The 18,536-nt window shown below is 45.9% G+C and overlaps 1 protein-coding gene across 4 annotated transcripts in view; it reads right to left on the bottom strand.

The window, feature by feature from the left end:
* Nucleotides 1-18,536, bottom strand: part of myo15aa (myosin XVAa) — a 207,366-nt gene that overhangs the window by 129,216 nt on the left and 59,614 nt on the right. For all 4 annotated transcript variants that reach the window (XM_046334016.1, XM_046334015.1, XM_046334014.1 and 1 more), the window contains 5 exons: nucleotides 18,129-18,174; nucleotides 14,982-15,106; nucleotides 13,817-13,934; nucleotides 11,430-11,605; nucleotides 9,645-9,729 (listed from right to left, as the gene is read on the bottom strand). In XM_046334016.1, coding sequence (XP_046189972.1) covers nucleotides 9,645-9,729; nucleotides 11,430-11,605; nucleotides 13,817-13,934; nucleotides 14,982-15,106; nucleotides 18,129-18,174 — 550 coding nt within the window. The remainder of the gene's footprint in view (nucleotides 1-9,644; nucleotides 9,730-11,429; nucleotides 11,606-13,816; nucleotides 13,935-14,981; nucleotides 15,107-18,128; nucleotides 18,175-18,536) is intronic.

Here is an 18,536-nt window from a genome sequence, read left to right on the forward strand (position 1 = left end):
TCTGTATTATGTTGTGTACTGTATTGTGTTCTGTTGTGTATTGTAGTATGTTGTGTACTGTGTTGTGTACTGTATTGTGTTCTGTTGTGTATTGTAGTATGTTGTGTACTGTGTTGTGTACTGTATTGTGTTCTGTTGTGTATTGTAGTATGTTGTGTACTGTGTTGTGTATTGTGTTGTGTTGTGTACTGTATTGTGTTGTGTATTGTGTGTTGTGTATTGTGTGTAATGTTGTGTACTGTGTTGTGTATATAGTTGTGTATTGTGTGTGTTGTGTACTGTGTGTAATGGTGTGTATTGTGTGTACTGTCTTGTGCATCGTACCTTGATGTATTTCTTGTGTAGTGTGTGTAATGGTGTGTAGTGTGTAGTGTGTGTAATGTGTGTAGTGTGTAGTGTGTGTAATGTGTGTAGGGTGTGTAGTGTGTGTAATGGTGTGTAGTGTGTGTAATGGTGTGTAGTGTGTACTGTGTGTAATGGTGTGTAGTGTGTGTAATGGTGTGTACTGTGTGTAATAGTGTGTACTGTATGTAATGGTGTGTAGTATGTACTGTGTGTAATGGTGTGTAGTATGTACTGTGTGTAATGGTGTGTACTGTGTGTAATGGTGTGTAGTGTGTGTAATGGTGTGTAGTGTGTACTGTGTGTAATGGTGTGTACTGTGTGTAATGGTGTGTAGTGTGTGTAATGGTGTGTAGTGTGTGTAATGGTGTGTAGAGTGTGTAATGGTGTGTAGTGTGTGTAATGGTGTGTAGTGTGTGTAATGGTGTGTAGTGTGTGTAATGGTGTGTAGTGTGTGTAATGGTGTGTAGTGTGTGTAATGGTGTGTAGGGTGTGTAATGGTGTGTAGTGTGTGTAATGGTGTGTACTGTGTGTAATGGTGTGTAGGCTGTGTAATGGTGTGTAGTGTGTGTAATGGTGTGTACTGTGTGTAATGGTGTGTAGTGTGTGTAATGGTGTGTAGTGTGTACTGTGTGTAATGGTGTGTAGTGTGTGTAATGGTGTGTAGTGTGTGTAATGGTGTGTACTGTGTGTAATGGTGTGTACTGTGTGTAATGGTGTGCAGTGTGTGTAATGGTGTGTAGTGTGTGTAATGGTGTGTAGTGTGTGTAATGGTGTGTAGTGTGTGTAATGGTGTGTAGTGTGTGTAATGGTGTGTAGTGTGTGTAATGGTGTGTAGGGTGTGTAATGGTGTGTAGTGTGTGTAATGGTGTGTACTGTGTGTAATGGTGTGTAGGGTGTGTAATGGTGTGTAGTGTGTGTAATGGTGTGTACTGTGTGTAATGGTGTGTAGTGTGTGTAATGGTGTGTAGTGTGTACTGTGTGTAATGGTGTGTAGTGTGTGTAATGGTGTGTAGTGTGTGTAATGGTGTGTACTGTGTGTAATGGTGTGTACTGTGTGTAATGGTGTGCAGTGTGTGTAATGGTGTGTAGTGTGTGTAATGGTGTGTAGTATGTACTGTGTGTAATGGTGTGTAGTGTGTGTAATGGTGTGTACTGTGTGTAATGGTGTGTAGTGTGTGTAATGGTGTGTACTGTGTGTAATGGTGTGTAGTGTGTGTAATGGTGTGTAATGTGTGTAATGGTGTGTAATGGCGTGTAGTGTGTGTAATGGTGTGTAGTGTGTGTAATGGTGTGTACTGTGTGTAATGGTGTGTACTGTGTGTAATGGTGTGCAGTGTGTGTAATGGTGTGTAGTGTGTGTAATGGTGTGTAGTATGTACTGTGTGTAATGGGGTGTAGTGTGTGTAATGGTGTGTACTGTGTGTAATGGTGTGTAGTGTGTGTAATGGTGTGTAGTGTGTGTAATGGTGTGTAGTGTGTACTGTGTGTAATGGTGTGTAGTGTGTGTAATGGTGTGTAATGTGTGTAATGGTGTGTAGTGTGTGTAATGGTGTGTAGTATGTACTGTGTGTAATGGTGTGTAGTATGTACTGTGTGTAATGGTTTGTAGTATGTACTGTGTGTAATGGTGTGTAGTATGTACTGTGTGTAATGGTGTGTACTGTGTGTAATGGTGTGTAGTGTGTGTAATGGTGTGTAGTGTGTGTAATGGTGTGTAGTGTGTGTGATGGTGTGTAGTGTGTACTGTGTGTAATGGTGTGTACTGTGTGTAATGGTGTGTAGTGTGTGTAATGGTGTGTAGTGTGTGTAATGGTGTGTAATGGTGTGTAGTGTGTGTAATGGTGTGTAATGTGTGTAATGGTGTGTAGTGTGTGTAATGGTGTGTAGTGTGTACTGTGTGTAATGGTGTGTAGTGTGTGTAATGGTGTGTAGTGTGTACTGTGTGTAAATGGTGTGTAGTGTGTGTAATGGTGTGTACTGTGTAATGGTGTGTAGTGTGTGTAATGGTGTGTAGTGTGTGTAATGGTGTGTACTGTGTGTAATGGTGTGTAGTGTGTGTAATGGTGTGTAGTGTGTGTAATGGTGTGTAGTGTGTGTAATGGTGTGTACTGTGTGTAATGGTGTGTAGTATGTGTAATGGTGTGTAATGTGTAGTGTGTGGTGTGTGTAATGGTGTGTAGTGTGTGTGTAATGTGTGTAGTGTGTGTAATGGTGTGTAGTGTGTGTAATGGTGTGTAATGGTGTGTACTGTCTTGTGCATCGTACCTTGATGTATCTCTTGTGTAGTGTGTGTAATGGTGTGTAGTGTGTACTGTGTGTAATGGTGTGTAGTGTGTGTAATGGTGTGTAGTGTGTGTAATGGTGTGTAGTGTGTGTAATGGTGTGTAGTGTGTGTGTAGTGTGTGTACATGGTGTGTAGTATGTACTGTGTGGTGTGTACTGTGTGTAATGGTGTGTAGTGTGTGTAATGGTGTGTAGTGTGTGTAATGGTGTGTAGTGTGTGTAATGGTGTGTAGTGTGTACTGTGTGTAATGGTGTGTACTGTGTGTAATGGTGTGTAGTGTGTGTAATGGTGTGTAGTGTGTGTAATGGTGTGTAGTGTGTACTGTGTGTAATGGTGTGTAGTGTGTGTAATGGTGTGTAGTGTGTACTGTGTGTAATGGTGGTGTGTAGTGTGTGTAATGGTGTGTAGTGTGTGTGTGTAATGGTGTGTAGTGTGTGTAATGGTGTGTACTGTGTGTAATGGTGTGTAGTGTGTGTAATGGTGTGTAATGTGTAGTGTGTGGTGTGTGTAATGGTGTGTAATGTGTGTGTAGTGTGTGTAATGGTGTGTAGTGTGTGTAATGGTGTGTAGTGTGTGTAATGGTGTGTAGTGTGTGTAATGGTGTGTAATGGTGTGTACTGTCTTGTGCATCGTACCTTGATGTATCTCTTGTGTAGTGTGTGTAATGGTGTGTAGTGTGTACTGTGTGTAATGGTGTGTAGTGTGTGTAATGGCGTGTAGGGTGTGTAGTGTGTAGTGTGTGTAATGGTGTGTAGTGTGTGTAATGGTGTGTAGGGTGTGTAGTGTGTAGTGTGTTTAATGGTGTGTAGGGTGTGTAGTGTGTAGTGTGTGTAATGGTGTGTAGTGTTTGTAATGGTGTGTAGGGTGTGTAGTGTGTAGTGTGTGTAATGGTGTGTAGTGTGTATAATGGTGTGTAGTGTGTACTGTGTGTAATGGTGTGTAGTGTGTGTAATGGTGTGTAGTGTGTGTAATGGTATGTAGGGTGTGTAGTGTGTAGTGTGTGTAATGGTGTGTAGTGTGTACTGTGTGTAATGGTGTGTAGTGTGTGTAATGGTGTTTAGTGTGCACTGTGTGTAATGGTGTGTAGTGTGTGTAATGGTGTGTAGTGTGTGTAATGGTGTGTAGTATGTACTGTGTGTAATGGTTTGTAGTATGTACTGTGTGTAATGGTGTGTAGTATGTACTGTGTGTAATGGTGTGGACTGTGTGTAATGGTGTGTAGTGTGTGTAATGGTGTGTAGTGTGTGTAATGGTGTGTAGTGTGTGTAATGGTGTGTAGTGTGTACTGTGTGTAATGGTGTGTACTGTGTGTAATGGTGTGTAGTGTGTGTAATGGTGTGTAATGGTGTGTAGTGTGTGTAATGGTGTGTAATGTGTGTAATGGTGTGTAGTGTGTGTAATGGTGTGTAGTGTGTACTGTGTGTAATGGTGTGTAGTGTGTGTAATGGTGTGTAGTGTGTACTGTGTGTAATGGTGTGTAGTGTGTGTAATGGTGTGTAGTGTGTGTAATGGTGTGTAGTGTGTGTAATGGTGTGTACTGTGTGTAATGGTGTGTAGTGTGTGTAATGGTGTGTAGTGTGTGTAATGGTGTGTAGTGTGTGTAATGGTGTGTACTGTGTGTAATGGTGTGTAGTGTGTGTAATGGTGTGTAATGTGTAGTGTGTGGTGTGTGTAATGGTGTGTAGTGTGTGTAGTGTGTAGTGTGTGTAGTGTGTGTAATGGTGTGTAGTGTGTGTAATGGTGTGTAATGGTGTGTACTGTCTTGTGCATCGTACCTTGATGTATCTCTTGTGTAGTGTGTGTAATGGTGTGTAGTGTGTACTGTGTGTAATGGTGTGTAGTGTGTGTAATGGCGTGTAGGGTGTGTAGTGTGTAGTGTGTGTAATGGTGTGTAGTGTGTGTAATGGTGTGTAGGGTGTGTAGTGTGTAGTGTGTTTAATGGTGTGTAGGGTGTGTAGTGTGTAGTGTGTGTAATGGTGTGTAGTGTTTGTAATGGTGTGTAGGGTGTGTAGTGTGTAGTGTGTGTAATGGTGTGTAGTGTGTATAATGGTGTGTAGTGTGTACTGTGTGTAATGGTGTGTAGTGTGTGTAATGGTGTGTAGTGTGTGTAATGGTGTGTAGGGTGTGTAGTGTGTAGTGTGTGTAATGGTGTGTAGTGTGTACTGTGTGTAATGGTGTGTAGTGTGTGTAATGGTGTTTAGTGTGCACTGTGTGTAATGGTGTGTAGTGTGTGTAATGGTGTGTACTGTGTGTAATGGTGTGTAGTGTGTGTAATGGTGTGTAGTGTGTGTAATGGTGTGTAGTGTGTACTGTGTGTAATGGTGTGTAGTGTGTGTAATGGTGTGTAATGTGTGTAATGGTGTGTAGTGTGTGTAATGGTGTGTAGTATGTACTGTGTGTAATGGTGTGTAGTATGTACTGTGTGTAATGGTTTGTAGTATGTACTGTGTGTAATGGTGTGTAGTATGTACTGTGTGTAATGGTGTGTACTGTGTGTAATGGTGTGTAGTGTGTGTAATGGTGTGTAGTGTGTGTAATGGTGTGTAGTGTGTGTGATGGTGTGTAGTGTGTACTGTGTGTAATGGTGTGTACTGTGTGTAATGGTGTGTAGTGTGTGTAATGGTGTGTAGTGTGTGTAATGGTGTGTAATGGTGTGTAGTGTGTGTAATGGTGTGTAGTGTGTGTAATGGTGTGTAGTGTGTACTGTGTGTAATGGTGTGTAGTGTGTGTAATGGTGTGTAGTGTGTACTGTGTGTAATGGTGTGTAGTGTGTGTAATGGTGTGTAGTGTGTGTAATGGTGTGTAGTGTGTGTAATGGTGTGTACTGTGTGTAATGGTGTGTAGTGTGTGTAATGGTGTGTAGTGTGTGTAATGGTGTGTATTGTGTGTAATGGTGTGTAGTGTGTGTAATGGTGTGTAATGTGTAGTGTGTGGTGTGTGTAATGGTGTGTAGTGTGTGTAGTGTGTGTAGTGTGTGTAATGGTGTGTAGTGTGTGTAATGGTGTGTAATGGTGTGTACTGTCTTGTGCATCGTACCTTGATGTATCTCTTGTGTAGTGTGTGTAATGGTGTGTAGTGTGTACTGTGTGTAATGGTGTGTAGTGTGTGTAATGGTGTGTAGTGTGTGTAATGGTGTGTAGTGTGTGTAATGGTGTGTAGTATGTACTGTGTGTAATGGTTTGTAGTATGTACTGTGTGTAATGGTGTGTAGTATGTACTGTGTGTAATGGTGTGGACTGTGTGTAATGGTGTGTAGTGTGTGTAATGGTGTGTAGTGTGTGTAATGGTGTGTAGTGTGTGTAATGGTGTGTAATGTGTAGTGTGTGGTGTGTGTAATGGTGTGTAGTGTGTGTAGTGTGTAGTGTGTGTAGTGTGTGTAATGGTGTGTAGTGTGTGTAATGGTGTGTAATGGTGTGTACTGTCTTGTGCATCGTACCTTGATGTATCTCTTGTGTAGTGTGTGTAATGGTGTGTAGTGTGTACTGTGTGTAATGGTGTGTAGTGTGTGTAATGGCGTGTAGGGTGTGTAGTGTGTAGTGTGTGTAATGGTGTGTAGTGTGTGTAATGGTGTGTAGGGTGTGTAGGGTGTGTAGTGTGTAGTGTGTAGCGAGCTCACAGAACAGGGCTCCGGGCAGCCGAGCGGAAATGGAGGAAAACTCGCCTCCCTGCGGACCTGGCATCCTTTCACTCCCTCCTCTCTACATTTTCCTCCTCTGTCTCTGCTGCTAAAGCCACTTTCTACCACGCTAAATTCCAAGCATCTGCCTCTAACCCTAGGAAGCTCTTTGCCACCTTCTCCTCCCTCCTGAATCCTCCGCCCCCTCCCCCCCCTCCTCCCTCTCTGCAGATGACTTCGTCAACCATTTTGAAAAGAAGGTCGACGACATCCGATCCTCGTTTGCTAAGTCAAACGACACCGCTGGTTCTGCTCACACTGCCCTACCCTGTGCTCTGACCTCTTTCTCCCCTCTCTCTCCAGATGAAATCTCGCGTCTTGTGACGGCCGGCCGCCCAACAACCTGCCCGCTTGACCCTATCCCCTCCTCTCTTCTCCAGACCATTTCCGGAGACCTTCTCCCTTACCTCACCTCGCTCATCAACTCATCCCTGACCGTTGGCTACGTCCCTTCCGTCTTCAAGAGAGCGAGAGTTGCACCCCTTCTGAAAAAACCTACACTCGATCCCTCCGATGTCAACAATTACAGACCAGTATCCCTTCTTTCTTTTCTCTCCAAAACTCTTGAACGTGCCGTCCTTGGCCAGCTCTCCCGCTATCTCTCTCTGAATGACCTTCTTGATCCAAATCAGTCAGGTTTCAAGACTAGTCATTCAACTGAGACTGCTCTCCTCTGTATCACGGAGGCGCTCCGCACTGCTAAAGCTAACTCTCTCTCCTCTGCTCTCATCCTTCTAGATCTATCGGCTGCCTTCGATACTGTGAACCATCAGATCCTCCTCTCCACCCTCTCCGAGTTGGGCATCTCCGGCGCGGCCCACGCTTGGATTGCGTCCTACCTGACAGGTCGCTCCTACCAGGTGGCGTGGCGAGAATCTGTCTCCTCACCACGCGCTCTCACCACTGGTGTCCCCCAGGGCTCTGTTCTTGGCCCTCTCCTATTCTCGCTATACACCAAGTCACTTGGCTCTGTCATAACCTCACATGGTCTCTCTTATCATTGCTATGCAGACGACACACAATTAATCTTCTCCTTTCCCCCTTCTGATGACCATGTGGCGAATCGCATCTCTGCATGTCTGGCAGACATATCAGTGTGGATGACGGATCACCACCTCAAGCTGAACCTCGGCAAGACGGAGCTGCTCTTCCTCCCGGGAAGGACTGCCCGTTCCATGATCTCGCCATCACGGTTGACAACTCCATTGTGTCCTCCTCCCAGAGCGCCAAGAACCTTGGCGTGATCCTGGACAACACCCTGTCGTTCTCAACTAACATCAAGGCGGTGGCCCGTTCCTGTAGGTTCATGCTCTACAACATCCGCAGAGTACGACCCTGCCTCACACAGGAAGCGGCGCAGGTCCTAATCCAGGCACTTGTCATCTCCCGTCTGGATTACTGCAACTCGCTGTTGGCTGGGCTCCCTGCCTGTGCCATTAAACCCCTTCAACTCATCCAGAACGCCGCAGCCCGTCTGGTGTTCAACCTTCCCAAGTTCTCTCACGTCACCCCGCTCCTCCGTTCTCTCCACTGGCTTCCAGTTGAAGCTCGCATCCGCTACAAGACCATGGTGCTTGCCTACGGAGCTGTGAGGGGAACGGCACCTCAGTACCTCCAGGCTCTGATCAGGCCCTACACCCAAACAAGGGCACTGCGTTCATCCACCTCTGGCCTGCTCGCCTCCCTACCACTGAGGAAGTACAGCTCCCGCTCAGCCCAGTCAAAACTGTTCGCTGCCCTGGCCCCCCAATGGTGGAACAAACTCCCTCACGACGCCAGGACAGCGGAGTCAATCACCACCTTCCGGAGACACCTGAAACCCCACCTCTTTAAGGAATACCTAGGATAGGTTAAGTAATCCCTCTCACCCCACCCCCCCTAAGTTTTAGATGCACTATTGTTAAGTGACTGTCCCACTGGATGTCATAAGGTGAATGCACCAATTTGTAAGTCGCTCTGGATAAGAGCGTCTGCTAAATGACTTAAATGTAAATGTAAATGTAAATGTAATGTGTGTAATGGTGTGTAGTGTGTGTAATGGTGTGTAGTGTGTACTGTGTGTAATGGTGTGTACTGTGTGTAATGGTGTGTAGTGTGTGTAATGGTGTGTAGTGTGTGTAATGGTGTGTAATGGTGTGTAGTGTGTGTAATGGTGTGTAATGTGTGTAATGGTGTGTAGTGTGTGTAATGGTGTGTAGTGTGTACTGTGTGTAATGGTGTGTAGTGTGTGTAATGGTGTGTAGTGTGTACTGTGTGTAATGGTGTGTAGTGTGTGTAATGGTGTGTAGTGTGTGTAATGGTGTGTACTGTGTGTAATGGTGTGTAGTGTGTGTAATGGTGTGTAGTGTGTGTAATGGTGTGTAGTGTGTGTAATGGTGTGTACTGTGTGTAATGGTGTGTAGTGTGTGTAATGGTGTGTAATGTGTAGTGTGTGGTGTGTGTAATGGTGTGTAGTGTGTGTAGTGTGTAGTGTGTGTAGTGTGTGTAATGGTGTGTAGTGTGTGTAATGGTGTGTAATGGTGTGTACTGTCTTGTGCATCGTACCTTGATGTATCTCTTGTGTAGTGTGTGTAATGGTGTGTAGTGTGTACTGTGTGTAATGGTGTGTAGTGTGTGTAATGGCGTGTAGGGTGTGTAGTGTGTAGTGTGTGTAATGGTGTGTAGTGTGTGTAATGGTGTGTAGGGTGTGTAGTGTGTAGTGTGTTTAATGGTGTGTAGGGTGTGTAGTGTGTAGTGTGTGTAATGGTGTGTAGTGTTTGTAATGGTGTGTAGGGTGTGTAGTGTGTAGTGTGTGTAATGGTGTGTAGTGTGTATAATGGTGTGTAGTGTGTACTGTGTGTAATGGTGTGTAGTGTGTGTAATGGTGTGTAGTGTGTGTAATGGTGTGTAGGGTGTGTAGTGTGTAGTGTGTGTAATGGTGTGTAGTGTGTACTGTGTGTAATGGTGTGTAGTGTGTGTAATGGTGTTTAGTGTGCACTGTGTGTAATGGTGTGTAGTGTGTGTAATGGTGTGTAGTGTGTGTACTGGTGTGTAGTGTGTGTAATGGTGTGTAGTGTGTGTAATGGTGTGTAGTGTGTGTACTGGTGTGCACTGTGTGTAATGGTGTGTAGTGTGTGTAATGGTGTGTAGTGTGTGTAATGGTGTGTAGTGTGTGTAATGGTGTGTAGTGTGTGTAATGGTGTGTAGGGTGTGTAGTGTGTACTGTGTGTAATGGTGTGTAGTGTGTGTAATGGTGTGTAGGGTTTGTAGTGTGTAGTGTGTGTAATGGTGTGCAGTGTGTGTAATGGTGTGTAGTGTGTGTAATGGTGTGTAGTGTGTGTACTGTCTTGTGCATCGTACCTTGATGTATCTCTTGCGGGTGACGTACATGTGGATGAGAGAACGAAACTTGACCAGACTCTTTCTCATCTTCAAATAGCGCTTCCTGGAGGGAGGGAGGGAGGGAGGGAATGAGGGAGGGAGGGAGGGAGGGAATGAGAAAGGGAATGAGAAAGGGAATGAGTAAGGCAGAGAAAGAGAGGGAGGGAGAGAGAGAAGGATGGAAGGATAGAGAGGGAGAAGGATGGAAGGAGAGAGAGGGAGAAGGAGGGAAGGAGAGACAGAGGGAGAAGGAGGGAAGGAGATACAGAGGGAGAAGGAGGGAAGGAGAGAGAGGGAGAAGGAGGGAAGGAGAGACAGGGAGAAGGAGGGAAGGAGAGAGAGGAAGAATAATGAAAGGAGAGAGAGGGAGAAGGAGGGAAGGAGAGACAGAGGGAGAAGGAGGGAAGGAGAAGGAGGGAAGGAGAGACAGTGGGAGAAGGAGGGAAGGAGAAGGAGGGAAGGAGAGACAGTGGGAGAAGGATGGAAGGAGAGAGAGGGAGAAGGAGGGAAGGAGGGACAGAGGGAGAAGGATGGAAGGAGGGACAGAGGGAGAAGGATGGAAGGAGAGACAGTGGGAGAAGGATGGAAGGAGAGACAGAGGGAGAAGGAGGGAAGGAGAAGGAGGGAAGGAGAGACAGTGGGAGAAGGAGGGAAGGAGAAGGAGGAAAGGAGAGACAGTGGGAGAAGGATGGAAGGAGAGAGAGGGAGAAGGAGGGAAGGAGGGACAGAGGGAGAAGGATGGAAGGAGGGACAGAGGGAGAAGGATGGAAGGAGAGACAGTGGGAGAAGGATGGAAGGAGAGAGAGGGAGAAGGAGGGAAGGAGGGACAGAGGGAGAAGGATGGAAGGAGAGACAGAGGGAGAAGGATGGAAGGAGAGAGAGGGAGAAGGAGGGAAGGAGGGACAGAGGGAGAAGGATGGAAGGAGAGACAGAGAGAGAAGGAGGGAAGGAGGGACAGAGGGAGAAGGATGGAAGGAGAGGCAGAGGGAGAAGTAACACAGACGTCTCAGTAGTTTTACAGTGCTTACAGTAGGTACCGTGGTAAAATCATTAGGTTGCCATCGGGTGGTTATGTGTTCTTTACCCTGTCTGGTATCTGTAGCGAGGGTGGTTATGTGTTCTTTACCCTGTCTGGTAACTGTTGCAGGGGGGGTTGTGGGTTCTTTACCCTGTCTGGTAACTGTAGTGAGGGTTGATTGTAGTTTCTATACCCTGTCTGGTAACTGTAGTGAGTGTGGTTGTGGGTTCTTTACTCTGTCTGGTAACTGTAGTGAGGGTGGTTGTGGGTTATATACCCTGTCTGGTAACTGTAGTAAGGGTGGTTGTAGGTTATATACCCTGTCTGGTATCTGTAGCGAGGGTTGATTGTAGGTTCTATACCCTGTCTGGTAACTGTAGTGAGGGTGGTTGGGTGTTCTATACCCTGTCTGGTAACTGTAGTGAGGGTGGTTGTGTGTTCTATACCCTGTCTGGTAACTGTAGTGAGGGTGGTTGTGGGTTCTTTACCCTGTCTGGTAACTGTAGCGAGGGTGGTTGTGTGTTCTATACCCTGTCTGGTAACTGTAGTGAGGGTGGTTGTGTGTTCTATACCCTGTCTGGTAACTGTAGTGAGGGTGGTTGTGTGTTCTTTCCCCTGTCTGGTAACTGTAGTGAGGGTGGTTGTAGGTTCTATACCCTGTCTGGTAACTGTAGCGAGGGTGGTTGTAGGTTCCCTTATCCAAGGATCAGGGTAAGAGGTCAGGGGTCAGAGGTTAGGGTCAGTACCTGGTGAGGAAGCCTCTACAGTAGGCCTGTAGTCTGATGATCTTGGTTCTGAACTCCTTGTATCGTTTCCTGACAAAGAACATGCGTGTGTATCTCTGCAGGGTGAGGGCCGCCACCTGACGAACGCGCTCTCTCTTAGACTCCAACAACTGGTACACGTCCTCCTTCAGAAACAGCTGGAACAACACACACAGAGAGAACAACCAGACATCACTGTTGGACCGTAGTTTACATTGTCACTGAAAGTATTGTACAGGAACAGGAAGCCAGGTGAAGAGGTTCTGGTCTCTCACCCACACAACACATCCTGAATTAACATGCTCAACTTAGTAGCTACTATTTGGTAGGCCCTGGGTAGGAGGGTTAGCGGTTAGGTATAGATGGTTACCTTAGTCACTCCTACTTGGTAGGCCCTGGGTAGGAGGGTTAGCGGTTAGGTATAGATGGTTACCTTAGTCACTCCTACTTGGTAGGCCCTGGGTCAGAGGGTTAGGTGTAGATGGTTACCTTAGTCACTCCTACTTGGTAGGCCCTGGGTAGGAGGGTTAGGGGTTAGGTATAGATGGTTACCTTAGTCACTCCTACTTGGTAGGCCCTGGGTAGGAGGGTTAGGGGTTAGGTATAGATGGTTACCTTAGTCACTCCTACTTGGTAGGCCCTGGTTAGGAGGGTTAGGGGTTAGGTATAGATGGTTACCTTAGTCACTCCTACTTGGTAGGCCCTGGGTAGGAGGGTTAGGGGTTAGGTATAGATGGTTACCTTAGTCACTCCTACTTGGTAGGCCCTGGGTAGGAGGGTTAGGGGTTAGGTATAGATGGTTAACTTAGTCACTCCTACTTGGTAGGCCCTGGGTAGGAGGGTTAGGGGTTAGGTATAGATGGTTACCTTAGTCACTCCTACTTGGTAGGCCCTGGTTAGGAGGGTTAGCGGTTAGGTATAGATGGTTACCTTAGTCACTCCTACTTGGTAGGCCCTGGGTAGGAGGGTTAGGTATAGATGGTTACCTTAGTCACTCCTACTTGGTAGGCCCTGGGTAGGAGGGTTAGGGGTTACGTATAGGTGGTTACCTTAGTCACTTCTACTTGGTAGGCCCTGGGTAGGAGGGTTAGGGGTTACGTATAGGTGGTTACCTTAGTCACTCCTACTTGGTAGGCCCTGGGTAGGAGGGTTAGGGGTTACGTATAGGTGGTTACCTTAGTCACTCCTACTTGGTAGGCCCTGGGTCAGAGGGTTAGGTATAGATGGTTACCTTAGTCACTCCTACTTGGTAGGCCCTGGGTAGGAGGGTTAGGGGTTAGGTATAGATGGTTACCTTAGTCACTCCTACTTGGTAGGCCCTGGGTAGGAGGGTTAGGTATAGATGGTTACCTTAGTCACTTCTACTTGGTAGGCCCTGGGTAGGAGGGTTAGGTGTAGATGGTTACCTTAGTCACTCCTACTTGGTCGGCCCTGGGTAGGAGGGTTAGGGGTTAGGTATAGATGGTTACCTTAGTCACTCCTACTTGGTAGGCCCTGGGTAGGAGGGTTAGCGGTTAGGTATAGATGGTTACCTTAGTCACTCCTACTTGGTAGGCCCTGGGTCAGAGGGTTAGGTGTAGATGGTTACATTAGTCACTCCTACTTGGTAGGCCCTGGGTAGGAGGGTTAGGGTTAGGTATAGATGGTTACCTTAGTCACTTCTACTTGGTAGGCCCTGGGTAGGAGGGTTAGGGGTTAGGTATAGATGGTTACCTTAGTAGCTACTATAATAATAATAATAATATATGCCATTTAGCAGACGCTTTTATCCAAAGCGACTTACAGTCATGTGTGCATACATTCTACGTATGGGTGGTCCCGGGGATCGAACCCACTACTCTGGCGTTACAAGCGCCATGCTCTACCAACTGAGCTACAGAAGGACCACTACTACTTGGTAGGCCCTGGTTAGGAGGGTTAGCGGTTAGGTATAGATGGTTACCTTAGTCACTCCTACTTGGTAGGCCCTGTGTAGGAGGGTTAGCGGTTAGGTATAGATGGTTACCTTAGTCACTCCTACTTGGTAGGCCCTGGGTAGGAGGGTTAGGGGTTAGGTATAGATGGTTACCTTAGTCACTCCTACTTGGTAGGCCCTGTGTAGGAGGGTTAGCGGTTAGGTATAGATGGTTACCTTAGTCACTCCTACTTGGTAGGCCCTGGTTAGGAGGGTTAGCGGTTAGTTATAGATGGTTACCTTAGTCACTCCTACTTGGTAGGCCCTGGGTAGGAGGGTTAGGTATAGATGGTTACCTTAGTCACTCCTACTTGGTAGGCCCTGGGTAGGAGGGTTAGGGGTTAGGTATAGATGGTTAACTTAGTCACTCCTACTTGGTAGGCCCTGGGTAGGAGGGTTAGGTATAGATGGTTACCTTAGTCACTCCTACTTGGTAGGCCCCGGGTCGGAGGGGAACCAGTTTGCTGAGCATGATGACACAGTTCTCCCCATCAGGAGCTGGAGGCTGCTTCACACCCACCAGAGACTTGTACCTGACACACACAAACACACAGGTTAGAGGAGGCTGTCCCCACCAGGGACTGATACCTGACACACACAAACACACAGGTTAGAGGAGGCTGTCCCCACCAGGGACTGATACCTGACACACAAACACACAGGTTAGAGGAGGCTGTCCCCACCAGGGACTGATACCTGACACACACAAACACACAGGTTAGAGGAGGCTGTCCCCACCAGGGTCTGATACCTGACACACACAAACACACAGGTTAGAGGAGGCTGTCCCCACCAGGGACTGATACCTGACACACACAAACACACAGGTTAGAGGAGGCTGTCCCCACCAGGGACTGATACCTGACACACAAACACACAGGTTAGAGGAGGCTGTCCCCACCAGGGACTGATACCTGACACACACAAACACACAGGTTAGAGAAGGCTGTCCCCACCAGGGACTGATACCTGACACACACAAACACACAGGTTAGAGGAGGTTGTCCCCACCAGGGACTGATACCTGACACACACAAACACACAGGTTAGAGGAGGCTGTCTCCACCAGGGACTGATACCTGACACACACAAACACAAAGGTTAGAGGAGGCTGTCCCCACCAGGGACTGATACCTGACACACACAAACACACAGGTTAGAGGAGGCTGTCCCCACCAGGGACTGATACCTGAGATAGGGGCAGGGTTAGAGGGTGTGTGTGTGTTACCTCAACAGGAAGATGTTGAAGGCCAGTCTAACAGGGTGTTTTACCTGAACAGGAAGATGTTGAAGGCCAGTCTAACAGGGTGTTTTACCTGAACAGGAAGATGTTGAAGGCCAGTCTAACAGGGTGTTTTACCTCAACAGGAAGACGTTGAAGGCCAGTCTAACAGGGTGTTTTACCTGAACAGGAAGACGTTGAAGGTCAGTCTAACAGGGTGTTTTACCTGAACAGGAAGATGTTGAAGGCCAGTCTAACAGGGTGTTTTACCTGAACAGGAAGATGTTGAAGGCCAGTCTAACAGGGTGTGTTACCTCAACAGGAAGATGTTGAAGGCCAGTCTAACAGGGTGTTTTACCTGAACAGGAAGATGTTGAAGGCCAGTCTAACAGGGTAACCCTCTCTCCGGATCCTGATGGTCTCCAAGATACCAGAATACCTCAGCTGACTGCCGACCAGCTCCGTCTCAAACACACCTGGCTCCTACACATACAAGCAAACACACACATATCATGGAAATACCAACAATATCACTGTTAAAATCTCTCTGGGGCCTCCTGTACTGCAGCGCCAGCTGTGCCACCAGAGACTCTGGGTTCGTCGCCCAGGCTCTGTCGTAACCGGCCGTGACCGGGAGGTCCGTGGGGCGACGCACACTTGGCCCAGCGTCGTCCGGGTTAGGGAGGGTTTGGCCGGCAGGGATACCCTTGTCTCATCGCGCACCAGCGACTCCTGTGGCGGGTCGGGCGCAGTGCACGCTAACCAAGGATGCCAGGTGCACGGTGTTTCCTCCGACACATTGGTGCGGCTGGCTTACGGGTTGGATGCACGCTGTGTTAAGAAGCAGTGTGACTTGGTTGGGATGTGTATGAGAGGACAAATGACTTTCAACCTTCTTCTCTCCCGAGTCCGTACGGGAGTTGTAGCGATGAGACAAGATAGTAGCTACTAAACAATTGGATACCACAAAATTGGGGAGAAAAAGGGGTAAAATTCAAAAACAAGAAAACCTCTCTGGGACGGTAGCGTCCCACCCCGCCAACAGCCAATGAAATTGCAGGGCGCCAAATAGAAAACAACAGAAATCCCATAATTAAAATTCCTGAAATATACAAGTATTTTACACCATTTTAAAGATAAACTTGTTGTAAATCCAGCCACAGTGTCCGATTTCAAAAAGGCTTTATGACGAAAGCTAACCAAACGATTATGTTAGGTCAGTACCTAGTCACAGAAAAACAGCCATTTTTCCAGTCAAAGAGAGGAGTCACAAAAAGCAGAAATAGAGATAAAATTAATCACTAACCTTTGATGATCTTCATCAGATGACACTCCCAGGACTCAACACAATATGTTTTGTTCGATAAAGTTGATATTTATATCCAAAAAATCTCAGTTTACATTGGCGCGTTATGTTCAGTAGTTCCAAAACATCCGGTGATTTTGCAGAGAGCCACATCAATTTACAGAAATACTCATAATAAACATTGATAAAAGATACAAGTGTTATGCACGGAACTTTAGATAAACTTCTCCTTAATGCAACCACTGTGTCAGATTTCAAAAAAGCTTTACAGAGAAAGCACACCATGTAATAATCTGAGTACAGCGCTCAGACAACAAATCAAGCCATACAGATATCAACAGAAGAGTCAACAGAAGTCAGAAATAGCATTATAAATATTAACTTACCTTTGATGATCTTCATCAGAATGCACTCACAGGAATCCCAGTTCTGCAATAAATGTTTGATTTGTTCGATAAAGTCGACAATGGCTGTTTTGAGAAGAAGGTGAGGACCAAAGCGCAGTGTTCATCTTTTTTAATGTAAACTGAACACTGCATAGCAAAACAACAACGAAAACAACCGAAACAGTTCTGTCTGGTGCAGACACACAAAGACAGAAAACATCCACCCACCAAAACACAATAGAAAACAGGCTCCCTAAATATGGTTCTCAATCAGGGACAACGATTGACAGCTGCCTCTGATTGAGAACCATACCAGGCCAAACACAGAAATAGCAAATCATAGACAAACTAACATAGACAACCCACCCAACTCACGCCCTGACCATACTAAAATAAAAAGACAAAACAAAGGAACTAAGGCCAGAACGTGATACATAATTTATGTCCAAATACCTCTTTTTTGTTCGCGCGTTTAGAACACAATCCAAACTAACGGCGCGCCGGTAAGTCCAAGCGAAAGTTCAGATGAATGGTCATATTACAGTTCGTAGTAACATGTCAAACGAAGTATAGAATCAATCTTTAGGATGATTTTATCATAAACCTTCAATAATGTTCCAACCGGAGAATTCCTTTGTCTGTAGAAATGAGATGGAACGCAGCTACCTCTCATGTGAGCGCGCGTGATCAGCTCATGGCACTCTGGAAGACCTCTGGCTCAAACAGCTCTCATTCTCTCCTCCTCCAGTAAAAGCATCAAACAAGGTTCTAAAGACTGTTGACATCTAGTGGAAGCCGTAGGTAGTGCAATATGACCCCATAGACACTGTATATTTGATAGGCAGTGATTTGAAAAACTCAGATTTCCTACTTCCTGGTTGGATAGTTTCTCAAGTTTTTGCCTGCCATATGAGTTCTGTTATACTCACAGACATCATTCAAACAGTTATAGAAACTTCAGAGTGTTTTCTATCCAAATGTACTAATAATATGCATATATTAGCAAATGGGACTGAGTAGCAGGCAGTTTACTCTGGGCACCTTATTCATCCCAGCTTCTCAATACTGCCCCCCATTCCCAAAATTAAACTCTTTCACACTGTGATGTGGAGACCTACCTTCTGATGTGGAGACCACTGTTAAACTGTGATGTGGAGACCTACCTTCTGATGTGGAGACCACTGTTAAACTGTGATGTGGAGACCACTGTTAAACTGTGATGTGGAGACTACTGTTAAACTGTGATGTGGAGACCTACCTTCTGATGTGGAGACCACTGTTAAACTGTGTTGTGGAGACCTACCTTCTGATGTGGAGACCACTGTTAAACTGTGATGTGGAGACTACTGTTAAACTGTGATGTGGAGACCTACCTTCTGATGTGGAGACCACTGTTAAACTGTGATGTGGAGACCTACCTTCTGATGTGGAGACCACTGTTAAACTGTGATGTGGAGACTACTGTTAAACTGTGTTGTGGAGACCACTGATGTGGAGACCACTGTTAAACTGTGATGTGGAGACCACTGTTAAACTGTGTTGTGGAGACTACTGTTAAACTGTGTTGTGGAGACCACTGTTAAACTGTGATGTGGAGACTACTGTTAAACTGTGATGTGGAGACCACTGTTAAACTGTGATGTGGAGACTACTGTTAAACTGTGATGTGGAGACCTACCTTCTGATGTGGAGACCACTGTTAAACTGTGATGTGGAGACCTACCTTCTGATGTGGAGACCACTGTTAAACTGTGATGTGGAGACCTACCTTCTGATGTGGAGACCACTGTTAAACTGTGATGTGGAGACCTACCTTCTGTCTGTTTGGCTTTATGCAGCGTATAAACGATGGGTTGCACCTGTCAAGAGAAAGAGAAAGATTCAGTAACAATAACTCTAATAACATTTCCCTCTCATCTTGTCTCACCTCTCCTCCTCCCTTTACTATTAATAATAATAACACCTCTCCTCCCTTTAATATTAATAATAACACCGCTCCTCCCTTTATTATTAATAATAATAATAACACCTCTCCTCCCTTTACTATTAATAATAATAATAACACCTCTCCTCCCTTTACTATTAATAATAATAATAACACCTCTCCTCCCTTTAATATTAATAATAACACCGCTCCTCCCTTTATTATTAATAATAATAATAACACCTCTCCTCCCTTTACTATTAATAATAATAATAACACCTCTCCTCCCTTTAATAT

This window comes from Oncorhynchus gorbuscha, unplaced genomic scaffold, assembly GCF_021184085.1.
Source record: "Oncorhynchus gorbuscha isolate QuinsamMale2020 ecotype Even-year unplaced genomic scaffold, OgorEven_v1.0 Un_scaffold_557, whole genome shotgun sequence".
In the NCBI taxonomy this organism is placed as follows: Eukaryota; Metazoa; Chordata; class Actinopteri; order Salmoniformes; family Salmonidae; genus Oncorhynchus; species Oncorhynchus gorbuscha.